Source organism: Labrus mixtus, chromosome 9, assembly GCF_963584025.1.
Source record: "Labrus mixtus chromosome 9, fLabMix1.1, whole genome shotgun sequence".
Taxonomy (NCBI): Eukaryota; Metazoa; Chordata; class Actinopteri; order Labriformes; family Labridae; genus Labrus; species Labrus mixtus.
The window spans coordinates 21479692-21497724 of NC_083620.1; the positions used below are offsets into that span (position 1 = coordinate 21479692).

An 18033-nucleotide genomic window follows, 5' to 3' on the forward strand; every position below is an offset into this window, starting at 1 on the left:
GTTGCTGCTCAGATTCATTCAGTAATTCAGCCCTCAGAGAGAAATGATACTCAAGTGCTGGAAACACACACACACAGGTACAAACATTAACTGACATTCATGCACACATCTTGGTGAAATTGTCTTCTTCTTCTACTCTTTTTTCATAGTGTAAACTCTACAAATGAAAATGTGTGGGTTCAACAAAAGTGGGCTTCATTCTCTCATCTCTCTGTTTCCTTATCACACTAGTTTGAATTCATTTGAGAGTATTCTGGCTGTACATATTCAGTATTTTATATCGTAAACTTAGACCTAAGAGTCCATGTCAAGTGTCCTGCGGCAGTAGATGTTAACAGCCTCTGCAGGTAAATCAGCACTGTCGTTAAGGAAACATGTCATCCGGATGTATCATTTATCTTTAGAGCTTTATGTACCACACTCATCAGCAGGTCTTACTTTGTTGTGCATTTGCGTACAGTTATTCTATTTCCATCAGTCGAAACACAATCTTGTCGGTCATGTTATAGCATTCTTAACTTTTCAAAATACAAGTTAGCATTTTAAGTGTATACAGCGCACATAATGTAACTGTATAGACATGATAACAAGTAACACAAACCCAATAGAAACTGTCGAGTTCACCAACAGTATTGCAGAAGATAAGTTGTTATTAAAACTATTGACAATGGTTCCAGTTCGAAATATATTTTGGTAAACTAGTTTTTAACCTGCTTCCTGTATATTTTTTACTATGCCTGTTCAAAGTTTCTGAAAACAACTAAGAGTGAAAACTAAAATATGAAAATATGTGTGCAAAGAATCTTATTGATAATGATTTACTATCTGTTTGATGACCTACATATGCAGCTATACTCTTTTAGAACCTCAGCTTCTTTAAGCACTCAAAATGTTCTAACCTGTGGGACAGGCATGATAAAATCATGTAATCATCCTATTTGTTTTGTGCCTTTCCTGACTTTTTGTTTATATACCTCTATATTTATCTATATACCTGTATATGTATTTTTGGTTAATTGAGTTGCTATGGACGGCGGAAAATTTAAACTTAAGGAAAACGAGTCTTCAGATGGGGAGGATGTTTGTGGATGTGTCCTTCTCATAAGGCACATATGTCTGTCTGCGTGTCTACATACAATTATAGTACGTATATTACAGGTTTGTATATACATATATGTGTGTGTGTGTGTGTGTGTGTGTGTGTGGTCGGTAATAACAGGAAGCTGGCTCTCCATGTTGACACAAACCTGTCCTAGTAATTGGCCTTTGGAAGTAAATAAACTACCGAACGAGTGTCCCACTCAACCCACCAGCAGAAGAGTTCTCCGTGAGACTAAAAATAAGAAACGCTAGGCGCTCCATGCCGTCAAACCCAAACAGGAACACCTGCAGCCCCCCCTCTTAGCTCGACTCTGCATTGTGACATTCAATCTCACTGCATGCAAACAGTTTGGAATACAGTTAAGATTTACAGATGCCAGTTTGTGTAAAAACAGCCGATTAAATGAATATGAACTGAAGATGAATATGTGAAGTTGACAGAGGTTGTTGTTGTTGCCTAAGTTTGCAATGAAGGGATCACAGAGATCATGTAGAGGAGAACAAGGGAGTAGCGATCATAAAAGTAGGAATTTAAAGGGTCAAAGAGAGAGACACTGTTGGATCTGGTCTGAGCAGGAGCTGGTTCTGGTTTCAGAGTCAGTCAGCAGCTGAGATGCAACAAGGCCACAAAACTGCTGAAAGGAACACTTGTATTTATGAAAACATCGAAATAATGATACAAATTCTCACCTGAAAAAAAGGGAAATAAAGAGATGATTACATCGCAAAATTAATTGAAGAGGATACGCTCGAAGAGAACCAGTGTGGATGCAAAGAATGTCAAGGAAAAAAAGGTGACTCCTGCATAATTTTTCCACATTTATGTACATTTAATGTGTGCAGATGTTGGTATCATTTACCCTCATGACCATTAGATAAACCCTCCGCCTGCAGAGCAAGAGTCCAGTCAAAGCTTTGCGAATGCTTATCGAGACAACAGGCGTTCGTTTTGCACTCTCAACATGACACTATGAGTGTAATTTCTTTTCATGTGACATTTTTGAGAATATTAAAGTACCCTCTGTACACACATTTAAAACAGATGATTGGTGAATGGTACGTACTGGCATGCAATCTCAGACTTTTGCACCATTTGGTATTGCTTTGACTACAGATTACCAGTTATTCATTCTAAACATTTTACAACATTTTCCTTGACTCGGGGGAGGCTCAAAAGGTTTAATTTAGGATGTCTTGTCCTCTCCTGTTAGCGGGATCTTCTGGGAGGTCAAAATGCAGCTCGAACAGCTGCAGCACCTGCTCATATTTCTCTGTAGGACAGTGTGATAAAACACAAGTCTCCCTTTATGCATAAAATAAAAAGGGAGGCTCACAACTCATGATATGGCAGATGCATCTGGTGCACTTGTGTGTGTGTGTGTATGAGTGTGTGCATTCAATCACACACAAGAAACATGAATGTGAATGTATGTTTGTGTGTCCAGTGGTGTAGAAGTGCATGCCTTCCTGTGTTTGTGTATTTCCCATGAAGAACATACACTGTACATATGTGTAAGTGTTATTTCCGTATCTCCTCGCTGTCTCTCTGTGTGTGTCTGCTCCAGATGTATCAGGGTCAGAGAGGGGCAGCCCTTCCCGGTCCCAGATGTGTCCAGGTGTATGCATGCAGCCCAGACTCCTTACGCAGCCCTCAGGGTCGGATATAGTTCCAGAATTTCTAAATGACTGAGAAGACCAAAATGTGAAGGAAAAGGTTTTTAAACAAGCACCTGCACAAACTTCTCTAAGTCCAGTATGTTGATATGTCCTGTTGATGCACTGCTGCTAAAATAAATGAACATCTCTTGCGTGAATAAACTCATAAAGTGATTCATCTCTCTGTTACTTTCTTTGGCAGGATGTGTCTCTCTGTCCAGACAGGACATCTGTGTCCGTTGATATCTGTAGCAAGGAGAACAAGAGCGAGCTAAAGGACAGAAATCTGGCAATTTTACAAGAGGAAAAGGGCACTCAAGTCTTACATTTTCTGGCATAGAAAGAGAGACAGAGAGACTTAGACAAAGAGACAGATCTCTCTATGGGTTGAAAAAAAAAGGGGAAGGTTTGCTTTCAGGGAGAATTTGGGTTTTGAGGGCATTAGGAGTATGTGAGCGATGATCTCTATGTTATCTAGCCTCACTGTTTACTCAGATTCCTGCTCACAGATAGCATCAGCAAATAAGCTGCGGCCAAGTCGACGTGCTGTTGGACCAAGTCAAAGCTGACCTTTTGCCACACATACACACACTCTCACACACACATAACATACACATACAATCCTGCTGTTCTTCTGCTTGCTTATAAACACTGAAGTGTTGGTGGGACCAAAGACAAACACGAGCCTGGTTCTCAGTACATTTACTTAAACTGAGGAACATAAACATGGACTTTTTATTTGGTTTTGTGAGGTCAAGCGTTAGGCATTAATCTGTATATGTAATACAGCTCCTATAAAGGGAGGTTACAGTTTGATTAACAGTATAGTTCACCAAAATAAAAGAAAGTTTATTAAACTTTGTGTTGACTGTGGATCAGGATGTACACATCCATTGATTTAAAGATTGACTGGTCTTTCTCCAAAAGTGTCCTTGGGCAGGATACTGAAACTGATTGATCGATCACTGGACAAGTTTAACTCACTGGTCTGTGTCGTCTTGATACTTCGTTTCTGTCCTTTTCAACATTTTACATCAGTCACAATATGATATGAAGTGAGAGATATGCCATGGAGTCATCTTTCCACGTCATGTTGTCCAACCAACGGAGGTGAATGTTGGTCTTAATTTTTTTTATGCCTTTATTTCAGAGCTAGGACAGTGGAGTCAGAAACCGTGGAGGGAGAGTGTGGGGAAAGGATTCCAACCCGGGCCGCCCCGCTCTGTACATGGGGTGCACACTTAACCATTAGGCTTCCAGTGAACTGATGGTTGGTCTTCATGTTTGAAAGGCAGCATGCAGATATTCAGCAACAACAATAATCAATCATTTCCTTTGAATGGCTTCGAGCTAAAGTAACGGGCCAGTTTTGATTAATCACACGTAACGAGAGTAAAGCAGAGATGTTTGTGTTATTATGTAAGAGGTCAAATGTAAATGTTGTAATAAAAACTACTACTCATGTAAAGTATCCAAAAAGTTCAACTGAAGAAAAGGAACCAAGCCCTGTACTTCTGAAGTGACCATGCATGTTAAGTGTTGCGCTTTGTTCCTGAACCTTTACAGTGAAAATCATGGTGGTGAAACATCATGTTGCAGTAAATAATAAGAAAAATGTAAGGCGATATAAGCTGCTCTTTCTGATTACATTCAGTCTCCACTGTTAATGCAGTCAATGCGTACATGTACTAATGGTACGACTAATTTATAACTCTACTAATGGCTGTTTAATAAGGACTGAAAGGGCTGCTGAGCCTTGATACCCCTTATGAAGGCATTACTGTATCTTTCACAAGTCCCTGCTACCCTTACACCACCATGTCCCTCATTCATATTCCAACTCTCCCTCTTTCTCTTTATTCCTCTCTATGTGCGACAGAGTGATGTGACAGTAGAGAGCAGACAATGTCGGGTTACCCTGGTAATTTGGGAAGGAGGACGGAAGTATCCTAGGCGGGCAGGCGGGCGGCGTCTCCTCCTCCCGGTGCGGCGCAAGTCCCACCGATGATTCACCAGCCTGCACGATGAAGGTTGACGACCCCAATTTGAGAAAGGCAGGAGGAGGAGGAGTGGGAGAAGAAGGCAGATGAGGAAGGGGAATAATAAGGAGGAGGGGATGGCGTTGCCTACGTCAGTGGCACTTGCTAATAGGCAGATGTCCTTGTCCCTGACACAAGTAAATCATGTCTCCTGGGGGAAGAAAGAAAGAAAGAGAGAAGGAGAGGAAGGGAGGAAACAAGTGAGGCAGAGATAGAGATTGGTGTCTGGACGTGAGTGCGTGTCTGAATGAAATTATAAGCAATTACTTCAGCCTTTGAGTCCACTGTTGAAATGCAGTTTTGATGAAGACAGAAAACAAGAAGGAGGGGGAAGCCGAGGAAGGTGAAGTGACTCAGTTAAAGTGTTTTAAGCTGTTTTGGGTGAGTGGGCCGGGCTGTTTGAGAACACGGAGCGAACAGGTGAGACATGGAGGAGTGGAAGCAGATAAAGAGGAGAGTACATGAGAAGACGAGGTTGAGACAGAAGGAGGTAGAGCAAAAAGTATTGAGGGAAAATAAATGCTCAACGACAAGTAACAGAGTATCAGAGTAATCTGGTGAGAGATAAAAGTAGTAGCAGATTATCATCAGGAAGATGGATTTAGAAGATACTGACTGGTTATAAAACAGCATCAGTTAAACTCTCATGTCTTCTAAATAAGCTGCAAAAACAAACCAGACCATCAGAGGGATGAATTACTGTTTCTAGAATGTAACTTTAATTTTCTATCACTATTTTGATGGGATCAGATTCTAATGAAGCATGAGCTCTATTCACAATTGCACAAAAACTCCCTGAAAACTTCCTGGGATTTTCATGGTCTGCTGCATGTGTGAACACAATTTTACTCTCAGACAATTTTGTTTACTCCCAGCCCCTCCGGGTAACTGCATATGTAATAAAACGGCTTCCTTTTATTCATGCTCACCACAGGTCGCCTGTTTGTTTTTCTTTGCCGTGAATATGTTAATAAACTGATATAAAGCCTTGATATAAACCTTTACCGATATAAAGGCAAAAACTGTCACCATAGCAACAAACACTGACGATGACTGCCGAAGGCATCAGAGATTGAATTTGGAGTCATATATCATACAGTATTAAATAAGCTCATCATGTGTTTACATGTCTGTATAACTGTCAGATAACTGTTGCGGCAATACAAGGAGAAAATAAATTAAGATTTTAATAATACACCTTTTGAACAACAATGTAAATGTGCTTAGTTTTATTCCACCACTGGTGTTCTGTAACATACCTTCATCATTGTGGGAAGCATCTAGGGTTTGTTGCTGTTGCCCTGTCCTCACAGAGTCAGCTAATGGCTACAGGAAGATAAACTTTCCAAAGTATGTGATCCTCCTCCTGATTAAATTGCTCTATAGCAGCCCCCCCCCCCCCCACCACCACCACACACCCACCTACAGGAGAGCTCCCCCTGTACAAACACCATCATCCAGCCTCCCTCACAATTGCCATAACCACATATCATTAAAAGCAATGTAGTCATTTAAGGTCAGCATCAACATTTCTGCAGGAATGTGCACTCACAGAGTACTACCATGTGTTTTCCCACATCACATGCTGATAATAATAATATGATCTGTTTTGAGCGTGGGCACTCACAGCAGAAGTCAGGCTCAGTTCTGTGCCTGCAGCCGCTTCCAACGGGAAACCTGTGCAACCTGTGACTTCAATCATGTTTGAGAAGTGAGGAGGAAACTGATTTAATGTTGAAACTGCAGCCTTGTTATTAAAAGTATGAAGTAGGTTTACATGTTCCTGTCTACATGTTCAAGTTTTAAAGATCCACTTGTAGAGATATGATACTGTTGCACGTGTTAACGTCAATAGATTAAAGGATAAAATTCTTAACCAAAGGATGTAAAAATACAGCAAATAATGAACTTCCTCAAAATGTAAGAAACTAAAGTTGGTAGAAAATATTTGATCCTGTGAGAACAGAAAAATAAATACTCTGACACAAAAAATAAAAACAGCGTTAACAACTTAAAGGAATTCAGCCAAATGCAAAAGACAAACAACAATGTACTCTCCACTCCCGTTCAAAAGAAAGAGTTATGAATTACAACGCACCATAATTATGCTCCATTAAGCGCAAGGGTCGGAAAAAAAGAGTCCTTTGCTTGAGCTGCGATTGCCTGTGGCCTGCATTGTCGTGTTAGCGGGCTAATGTTAGCACACTTTGGTTAACTCATAGCTTTCATTGCATATAAATTGACTCAGAATGACCGGGATCTAAAGACACATATGTGACATCAAAATAAGCAGTGAGTAGACGACGTTATTCTTCTTTTCTTTAGTCCTTGACTCAAACAGCTTTATATGCAAGGCCGTCCCGTCCATTTAAACATGATGTAAACATGACTCGACAACTGTACAGCTGGCAGGACTCACACTTCGCACTCATTGTAGACATTCACGACTCAGAGAGACATTTATAGAGGATATACTTGTTTTCTGCTGTATTTTTGTGTAAAATATCGCAATATTATTCCTTTCATGTAACGTACAAAACAAATTGTCCTTCTCAGGCACAATTGCCTTGAGCTACATGTTAATGTACAGTAAGCATGCTAACATGCCCATAGAGACAATGCTTTTTAATAAATAAAGTATGTTAGCATGCTAATATTTGCTAATTAGCGCTTAAAGATCCTGTGAGGAGTTTTATACTGGTTACGAAACTGACTGAAAGTAATTCTGATGCCTCTAAATGACATTCAAATTCAAACCAGACAAACAGCGACTACAACGACTATTTCTATGTTGTTATTTTAAATGCCTGAAATTGCTGCTGTGGGGTAGGTGTCAGAGAATACCGCAGAAACAGCCTTCTTTTACATTCTCATCTTGATGAGCCATTTGACTGTTCAAAGAAATAAAATGTTGTTGCAAACCATAGATCAATTGTAGGGATATCTCAGTCTGAATAAGCGTTGGACCAAAAGGCAACTCACCTCATCTAAAGTTGCACTTTCGTGTTGGATTTTAAACCAGTCATGCATAACTCTCTAGTTTGCATTGCATGTATAAACACACAAAACCTTAAAGATAAACATCTGAGTTCTCACAAGACTCACAACCCATCAGGAAAGTGACTTCTCTCTATGGCCACTTCTCACAGAAGATGAATTTGTCCAATCAGAGCTGGTATCTGAGGGTCTTCGGCATCACAGACACTAAATAAGCAGCATCTTCCTGTGTTTACTCCAGTGGGAAAGGGAGTGGACCTGGATGAAGTCTACCAACTTATAGATAAATACAGATAACTTTAATCTCATGCTAATTCTGAGCACTTCCCTTTCCTCCTCGTATGTCTTCCTGTCTAGACATATACAGTACAATTCATTTACTTCATCCAAGTTCATACTGTTGTGACTGATGAAGAAACCAAAAAGAAGGGAAACTATAGCATTATTTGCTGCTTGTAAAAAGCAAATCAGCCGAACATGCGTTTTCACATTATACTTGCATTAAATTCTGATTATTTTCGTAGTCCAAGTGTTTGTTTATGTTCGGGGGGAAAGCTGCAGCTGGCACGCTCCCCTGGAAGCCCCTTTATCTCCCTGACCACTTGAGTCGGGGAAGTGAGGCTGCCACACAGCGCCTGGTCCTCACAATTGCTGGAGCTGCTCCAACATTCCCCCGCGACACGACTCAAACAAACCAAACCTGGGGACTGACCGTGACTCAGCCGTTCCCCTTGTGCGTCTGCCTGTCTGGCTGCTTCATCAACAGCTCTAGTGAGGCCTTAAAAGTAAAATTCACCTTTTAGTTGTGCTTGGAGAAATGTTGTCATTTTGTTACAGTAACCTATGATTTGTTGCATATGAAGTTCTTTGTTTGTTAATGCGTGAAGCTTTAAATGGTATATATGGTGTTATTTGGGACACAAACTAAAGCGTCATTTTCAGGGTCAGCTCCTAATGAGTGGATTCACTTTTTGTATTAGACTTGGCATAATTCCATTCACCATCCCTGAATAGTAACTCCACAATCGGAGCAGACGTCTCTGCAGATCGTGACAGCAGTGCTGCATGAAACTGCTTTGTCACCATGAAATCAAACAGAGGAATTTCTGATCTTGTCCAATGCCCATGGCGCGGGTCTTTAAGGCTGTCATTCTAAGTTATTCTGGGTCATTTCAGAAAAACGTTGTCACCTTCAGTATCAGCTCTTGTTAAGCAAAGTGATACCAGAAAAGTACCAGGTACTGTAGCTTACGCCAATGGAGAGCCAAATGACAACTGTTCCAAGAGACTGGTGCTGAGTCAAGTCAAGCCAAAGCAAACAGTAGGGAAGAAAACATTGCATCTCAAATGATGTTGTTTGTTGTGCGGCAGCCAGCACAGGAACATTTGGAGCTTGACTTCAATAGTAATATTACAATAATCAAGGCGGTTACAGACGTGGACATTGATTAGACATAAGTATTTCACAGACTTTGACAGGTTTTTATCTAATAATGGAGCGAGCAGAAAGGTCAGTGGTACGCCATAGTAATCTGCGGGTGGTGCAATGGGAATCTCCACCAAACTCAGAAAACCCATTGGCTAGTCAAGACAAGACAACTGACTTGTCTACAGCCAAACATACAGTATACAGCATTAAGTCAGGACTATAGCTTATAGCAGCGACTGCTTTACAGCCAATGCATTCCACCTCTTTTTCTCTGCACACATAGCAGCTATCCTGGATATAGCCCAATCCTTCGCTGAAATAGTAATGGACATTTCTACTGAGGCTTCATATGCAAAACGGGAGGCAAGACATGATGGAATTTCTGTCCTTTTTATCAAGGCTACGTGTATTCACAGTGTCAACAACAGGCCTGTCTCTGAATTAAAACGTCGTCAACCCCTTCTGCTAGCTCACGCTGATTTTCCTGAATATTTCCTGCTGCTTCACACATTGGCTCAGCCCCGACTTCACGCAGAAATGTTTATGGTAGGAAAAAGTCGGGGGAAAATGCCTGGCATTAAAAATTCAACCATTTTGATTCAAAGCTCACCGCGCTAACTTTGGGTAATTTTGTAGGAGTTCCGTGCATGTGTAAAAACAACATCACAGGACTCTTCCTCCATAGACATCAATGTTAGCTCCTGAATCATCATCATCATCTCTGAAATGTGTGCAACAAAACACGCTAAAAATACTCAATTATGAGGTCACTGTCCAATTATTTTAGTCTCCTGGCAGGAGTTTCTGACTCAGAGGTGATTAAGTGGTTTTGTCAGTTATCAGACACTTAACAGGAAGAGAGAACGGGCCACAAACAGGACAGAGAGGAATGTGCTTCCTGTTAGCCGGCAGTGTTAAACAGGGCAGATACCACGTGCCATCATAACTGACGCACACATACAGTATATACACACACACAAACACATTCACACACATGCTTGTACACTTCAATACTAAGAGACAGGAATGTTTTTCTACTGAAATCAGGGAGAAGCAGACTGTCAGGAAAGACAAACAGTAAGAGTAGATAACTCTGAGACAGTGTGTCCGCGTGCAGAGGTTCGAATTAGAACGCATGAATCTAACTCCAGTTCTTGACAAGAGGGCATCCAATTTTCCAGACAAACATAAAAAAGAGATTGGCGAACTCCAGTGTCGGAAAAAAAAAAATGTAGACAATGCAGAAGTGCAAAAGAAATGTTAGTTTTAAAATGCTAATTTCTACGGCAGAAACAAACGTGTTCACAGTTTGGCTCAAAAACATGTTGACGCTCTATGGCTCATTTGTTGACTTGTCAAAATTGTATTGTAATTTTTCGTCATAACTCATCCGTTTTGATTATATTAGAGCGAAAAGTAATTCATACATTTCCATAATTAGGGGTTTGACTGATAGGTGGGTGTGTTGTTTGCCAGGAGGCTAACGGTCTGCTACAGCTCCACATTTTTGCATGTTACGAGACTGACCTAAACATGAAATGATGATAAAATCTCAAATATTCTCATTCATTTTGTTCCAAATTTTATCATGTCTTGGACAAGCATAGAGGATACAGTTATGACTTATACTTTGGAAAATAGTCCCCATACTGTAAACACACGGATAGATCCCATGACTCAAAGGCCATGGCAAATAATTGTAGAGACACCAAAATAAAAAAAGCCAATTTATTTACAAAAACATGAATTAAACTTCAAAAGAGATGAGGTTTTGACGTCAGCAGTGTAAGTGAGTGGGGGTGTGAAAAGTCTATTGTGCATGTGTTGGATGGAAAAGGAAGACCATGTAACGAAACAAGTCGCACGCAGAAAGTCTCTCTCTGAGCAGACTGAGGGTGCATTTGAATTGTCTTATTTGCTTAGGAAGGTTCCTAACTGAGTGAAATGACCCGGAAGCATCTAAGTGGCGGCCATGATAAGAGCCGTTCGAATTCTCTTAAAGGGCCCATATTCTGCTTTTTCTGGTTTTATATGCTCTTCAGTGTGTTTTCCAAGTGTCCTGTGCATGTTTAGGCACATCTATGTGCAAAAATTCAAAGTCTGTGGAAACACGGCTTCTCCTACATCCTCCTGTTAGCTGTAGCATTAGCCGCATGTAACGCTCGGTTCTAGCCCCTCTCGATAAAAATTTGTCAGTCAAAACGTCATTGTCAGTGTGAGATCACTGATCTAAGCCCATTGGCTCGTTGTGGCAAGCCCTGCAGCTCATGCTGCACGCCCGTTAACTTCTGTGGCACATCCACGATATGCCATAGCCTGCGGTAGCACAGTAGTGCTAAGGTGCTAATGTTTTCGCTCCGCTCGGACGGAGCCAAAGTGGCTGCATTCCGAGAACCGTGCTGAGCGACTTACCAATAACGACAGAGCAGACAGGCCGACCAATCAGATCAGACTTGGCACACATGGGGACTCTGAATGTGGGCACTTCAGAGCCTTAGAGAGAGAGTCAGAAGCGAGCCGGTGCATGGAGCGGCAGTACATGAAAACAGACACTTTTTTAGAACTCTAGCTGTTGTGAACATACTTTAGTAGGTACATAGATTAAATATATGAACCATATATATACCATAATATGGGCTCTTTAAAGCAAAGGAAAGGTGCGTCAATGCTTCCTTTATAACCTCCTTTAGCGTAGGATACACTGGACCATCCTTTAGGAAAGGAAATGAGATAATGCCGCCCAACAATTCCTTGTGGCTGCAAGCGACTCGTGAATCCGACCGTTCACAAAAACTAACGATGCTGTTTTATTCAACATATTTCATCAACTAAAGAATGCTTTGTGCAGTTGTATATTTGTATGCCTAGAACATGATGTATATTTGCATAAATGTAACAATTCATTACGTAATTATTTTGGATTAATGTTGATTTATGAGCGGACAGGAAGGTGATGGTTTCACTTTTGTTAATCGTAGCCTGGTAGCCTAAATGCCTTTTATTTATATTCCACCCTCGTGGTATTTAGGATTATTTCACCGGTAAGAAGAGACGTGGCGGTTTTTTAGATGCGCTTTTTGTAGTCCATTTTCAGAACATTGTTGTTTCATCACGGCAAACCCACGTCATTAACCTCCGCCGTCGCATGATTACGTCGTCTAGTGGGAATGCGGTCGCATTCTCAGAGCAATGCGATCGCCTTTCCCTTAGTCCTTTATGAATTCTCTTAACATCTTTCCTTAACCTCATGATGTTTTCCCCGGGGTTAAGGTTAAGAGGACAGTGAAAGGGGATTGGAGGGACAATTCGGATGCACCCTAAGGTGGCAACTTTTACAATGACCGTGAACATCGGGCCCAGGTGCTCTCAGTCATGCTGCCTACCATTTACATGTACCTGCAGCACAAAAGAGAAGGCACAACCTAACAGGCCACAGTAGCAGAAAGTAGCTTAAACACAACAAAAACTATCTGCTAAGAGATAATAAAGAAAACAGGCTTTCCTCGTTACTTCCATTTTATTTTTAAATCCTTTAAACTCACACCGATAATGCTGCAGTGAGACTTTTTTTCTCTCCATTTTTTTTATACACTCATGAGCAGCTTTTAAGGCCATTATTTATTTTGGTCTATGAAAAAGTCACAAAAAACATGTGTTTATGTTGTGTGCGTGTTCCTGCTGTTGTGAAGGATCATCACGGAGGTGAGTGAGAACTGAGGGAGTTGAGGGCTGCTTGTCATAGAACAGCATGCCTGTGTTTATGAAATTAACATTGGTCGTCCTTGAGGCCTTCCTGATTGAATCACACAGGCTCGATGACGTCATGCGAGGTTTAAGTCATATTTTGGATTAGGGAGGGCAAGAGAGAAGAGAGAACGAGAGAGAGAGAGAGAGGATGAGTCACTGCCTCATTGATGACTGTCTCCACTGAGTGGTCAGATAATTCAGGTACAGAAGGAGACACAGGCACAGCACGACTGCCTAATGGCACTCAGATAAAATGACTTATTGAGAACTTGCAAAATACACCTTTTAAGAAGATTAAATAGTATTGATGCCCCTGCCCGACCCGTCCCCATCCTGGATTATATTTATGACCAAGAATTGAAGTAACAGGCAAACAACATGTGCCACCATCAGACATGGGACTTAGTGCAAAGACTACTGAAAAGTTCAGAGTAATGATCTGATGTGCACCACATTGGACATTTTCAAATCTAAATAAAGTCATATAAAGACGACCAAAAAAAAGCAGAACAACAAAACGAAGCAAAATACAATCAAAGAAAAGCAACGGAAGAGTCAAGATATGAAAGACCAAAAAGAGAGTCCAGAACAACTCACAAAATACAAAATGACAGAAGCACACATCAATGGCTTCTCCTCCTTATTGCCTGGTCTGTAATACATCACACATACTAGCCACATTATTTCAGAGCCCAACGTGACCTCATCAAATGACTTCCCCAAAATATATTCAGTTGGATGCATGACCAAAGGAAAACATGTCGAAGCCTGAAAGCATCTACATTCAGGAATACAATCATCAGGGACAGAAAAACACTAACTTCAGCTCAAATTATTTTAATTCCAAGAAAATCTGCAAGCTACTTCTCTGAAATGTTTAAGTCATTCTATCTCATTTATTTAACACCACAAAACTCTGACTCAGTGGCATGTGCACATTATGTAGTTCACCTGGTCTGACACTTAGAGATTCAGTGTGTTGTGAAGTCAAACACAGAAAATATTTGAGAACCTGACATAGTCGACTGTCAAGAATAGAAAATCAAACGTGTTTTTTTCTGTATTTTCTATCGAACAACTCAATCAACTAATTGTTGTGCCTCTGCTTGTGAACCCGACTCAGTTGGATGGACATACACAGATGTGTTGACATAGAAATAAACCAGCCTTCTGTTAGACTTTAAGATGACTATTCCCGTACCTGGTCAGCAATGTGATAAGAATATGTTCAGTTAATATTCACAAAGCACAAGTTTATTTGTCATAAAGTCTTGGTATTTTTCCAAACACAATTCAAAGGAACATTTTGATACAAATGAAGTAAACCACAAAGAACATGTACAAGTGCAACGTTACCTTTCGATGGATTACAAAGGATATATAACCTGTCAACTCAAGCACCAGTACAGCGATATTCTCTTTTTCAGTGCTGAGGGAAAACATAAACAGTGCTTATGAACTACAGAGTCTCATGTTGCAGAGCAGAAATATACAACAGGACTTATCGATAAAAAACAAAAACAATGAGTGGTATTTTTTCTCTCTCTTGATTACATCATCTTATTACCATTCAATGTTTTAACCTCATTGAGTGAATTGAATTTTAAACTGAAGGAAATTAACTGCAGCCACCTCTTATTCTCAAAATATTCTTGTTGGAAACTGTGTCTGAAAATACATTAACAAAATATTATTACATTACAAACAACTTGGTCAAAACTGTTGATATTTGATTCTGCTAACACTGTCTCATATCCAAGAGCAAAACACCGAACAAGCTCTCTCTCACCAGGCTTCGGCATCTCTGTTGAAACAGGCAAAGGGCTCCCTCTTGTGCTGAAAAGGTGGGACTGCTTGTCGAATCTTTGAAAGCTTTCACACCAGAGTAGTGTGACTGGCTGAACCACACTGCAAGGATAGAAAGCATCAATGTACAACCACACTGCTCACCCACAATATCACCAATTCCACTAACATGAGTGTGGAAACAAAGATCATTAGATCACATTCGATGTTCATACATCGTATGTAAATGAAATCACGTCCTGGCTCCTAATCAGTGCCTCTTTTTGCACCCCGATCGGAGTGTGCAGGTCTGACACCTGAAAGTTCAGTACGTCGATGTCAGACGCTCCAAACGTGGCCTCCACCTTTACCTTCTCGTACATGTTAAACTGAACCTTCCTGTTGGTCATGGAGAGGAGACATCGGAGGAACGTCTCCCTCAGCATAGACCGTGCGTGTTGCTCTTTCTGCAGCTGCTCCGGGTCAGTCTCTGATTCGGCAGATGTTGGAATGGAGGTGCGGCACAGAGCGATGAAGCGAGGTGATTTGGGGTCAAACCCGCGGCTATTTGGGTCCGGTCCTCTTGGCAGGCGGAGCACAGACACGGGTGTTGCCATGTCCAGTCACTAGGTCTTTCTTTCTAAACCTGTTAAATAAAAACAGTTCAATAAAGTATTAAAAGAAGCCATAAAAAACCCTCAAATAAAAAAAATGTTTTAAAAGACATACTTTTAGTAAATATTCATACAGACTACAAAGAGGTTTTAAGTGTAAACTTACATATTGTGTTTGTGCAATAAATTACAATTACGTAATATTATCCCTCAAAATATTTGACAATATAATAGGAGATTGTAAACATCCTGTAGAAGATGCTGCCTACAATAATAAAATCGACTACCAGATTGTTTTCAGGGGATATTTCTTCCAAGGATATTTGCAATTGCTTGGACCATGTTTAAAATATGTTTAATCATTTAAAGTCGACAAAAAGTATCAGCTTGATCTCAGATCCATGTTTTGGAAAAGGTGGATTCAATAAACAGACTTTCTTAGTCAACATTGCCAGATGTAGCTAAAAAATACAAATATAATATAAATTATATAATGTAAAATATTGTATAGTACTCAATACATTATTTTTTTTTGGGGGGGCAGCTATTCATTGCAAACACAATGGATATGTTAGGATAAGCAAACACCTTGTAAAAGTCCAAATGAAAACCATCAGCTTCAATAAAAGGTTACTTATTCAAGACATTTATGAGAAAAGAAGTAAAACATATTATCTCTTTTAAAATTGGGATTAATATCTTGCTTCGTTTGTATTACTATAAACTGAACAAATTTTGGGTTTGACTTTTTTCAGACCAAACAAGACATTTGAAGATGTAGCCTAGGCATTGAGAGCTAAATGCATTACAGGATGAGTCTGGAAAGGAAAACCTCTAATTCAAAAATCCTCAACCATATAATATGAAGTTAAGATTTATTAACAGTACTGACATTAAAACCTTTGGCAGCGTCAGAAAACACCAAAACCACCCAAGATTAGCTTCAATTTAATTTCACATTTACTGACTTGACTCGTATTGTTTGGACGTTTTGATGCAAAGCACAAGTTACAGATAGGAAACACAAAGTTACATGTGGTTTATAAAATAACAGTTTCCATCAGTTTTGGCTTTAGCTACTGTTGCAGTCTGTGGACATATATAGCTAACTAACTTCACAGATTCAGGTAATGTTAAAAAAACAACCAACAGATTAATAATATAGGGAAGTTAATTACTAATGTCTCTTTCCAAAAGTTAGCAATTTGTAAATAGCGCGTGGCTTTTCCTCAGACAGCTACGATTTGAGAAAACAAGGCAGAACAAACAGTTCAAATGAGGTTTCTTCCTCACATTAATCACTAATATGGATTAATGTAAAATGCACTAATGTTTTACTATATAAAATGACTGTTTATACACTTATTACCGTTTTGCTCCAGTTGTTTTCATCTGCTGCAGCAACCAAGTGCAACGTTGTTGTTTCGTTTTCTTCTTCTTTGGATTTATTAGCATTTTGTAAAGCAGAATGTTGAGATTTACCGCCGCCCAGCGGACTGCAATATATCAACATACAGTTTATGGTGTCAACTATGGAGGACGAGATCTGACAGAAGTACAAATAAATAAATAAATAAATGTATAAATAAATACTGGAATAAATAAATAAAATAATAAATAAATAAATAATTAAATGCGTGAATAAATAAATAAAAACTGGGAAATAAATGGGGCATAAATAATTAAATGTCTTAAATTTATTTATACATTTATCTATTTCCACATTTATTTATTTCTACATTTATTTATTTCCATATTTATTTATTTCTACATTTATTTATTTCCACATTTACTAATTTCTACATTTATTTATTTATACATGTATTTATTTCCACATTTATTCATTTCTACATTTATTTGTTTCCATATTTATTTATTTCTACATTTATTTATTTCCACATTTATTTATTTATACATGTATTTATTTCCACATTTATTCAATAATATAATAATAATAATAATAATAATAAATAATAATATTTAAATACATAAATGTATAAATAAATAAATGTATAAATAAATACATGCAGAAATAAATAAATGTGGAAATAAATAAATGTATAAATATAGAAATATAGAAATAAATACATGCAGAAATAAATAAATGTAGAAATAAATACATGCATAAATAAATAAATATGGAAATAAATAAATGTAGAAATAAATAAATATGGAAATAAATACATGTAGAAATGAATAAATGTAGAAATAAATAAATGTAGAAATAAATTTAAGACATTTAATTATTTATGTCCCATTTATTTACCAGTTTTTATTTATTTATTCACACATTTAATTATTTATTTATTCATTATTTTATTTATTTATTCCAGTATTTATTTATACATTTATTTATTTATTTATACTTCTGTCAGATCTCGTCCTCCATAGTCAACAGGCAGAAAAGAAGACATAAGTATCTTGATGGATTTGAAGTAGCCTACTTTACTTACCAGTGAGTCTTTTTTTTATGGCATATTTTATTCAATGTATTTGTTTGTTTGTTTTTATTACATTTAATAGCTTTTCCACCAGTTAGCCTACTTTACAAATTTATATTTTAATTTTTTTCCCGTCTTTTTTTTTATTTTGATTTTTGGACTGCTGGTTGGAAAAAAGTATTGAAACAGTGTCTCAAGTAGGTTCTGGTAAATCACAGCATAGT

At 38.8% G+C, this 18033-nt stretch overlaps 1 protein-coding gene across 1 annotated transcript; it reads right to left on the reverse strand.

Moving 5' to 3' along the window:
- Positions 1-14201: 14201 nt before the first annotated feature.
- Positions 14202-16821, reverse strand: gemin7 (gem (nuclear organelle) associated protein 7). The gene is made up of 2 exons (XM_061046877.1): positions 16738-16821; positions 14202-15400 (listed from the first exon to the last, which is right to left on the reverse strand). The coding sequence occupies exon 2, from the start codon at positions 15369-15371 to the stop codon at positions 14985-14987; it is 387 nt and encodes a 128-aa protein (XP_060902860.1). The 5' UTR covers positions 15372-15400; positions 16738-16821; the 3' UTR covers positions 14202-14984.
- Positions 16822-18033: the final 1212 nt, after the last annotated feature.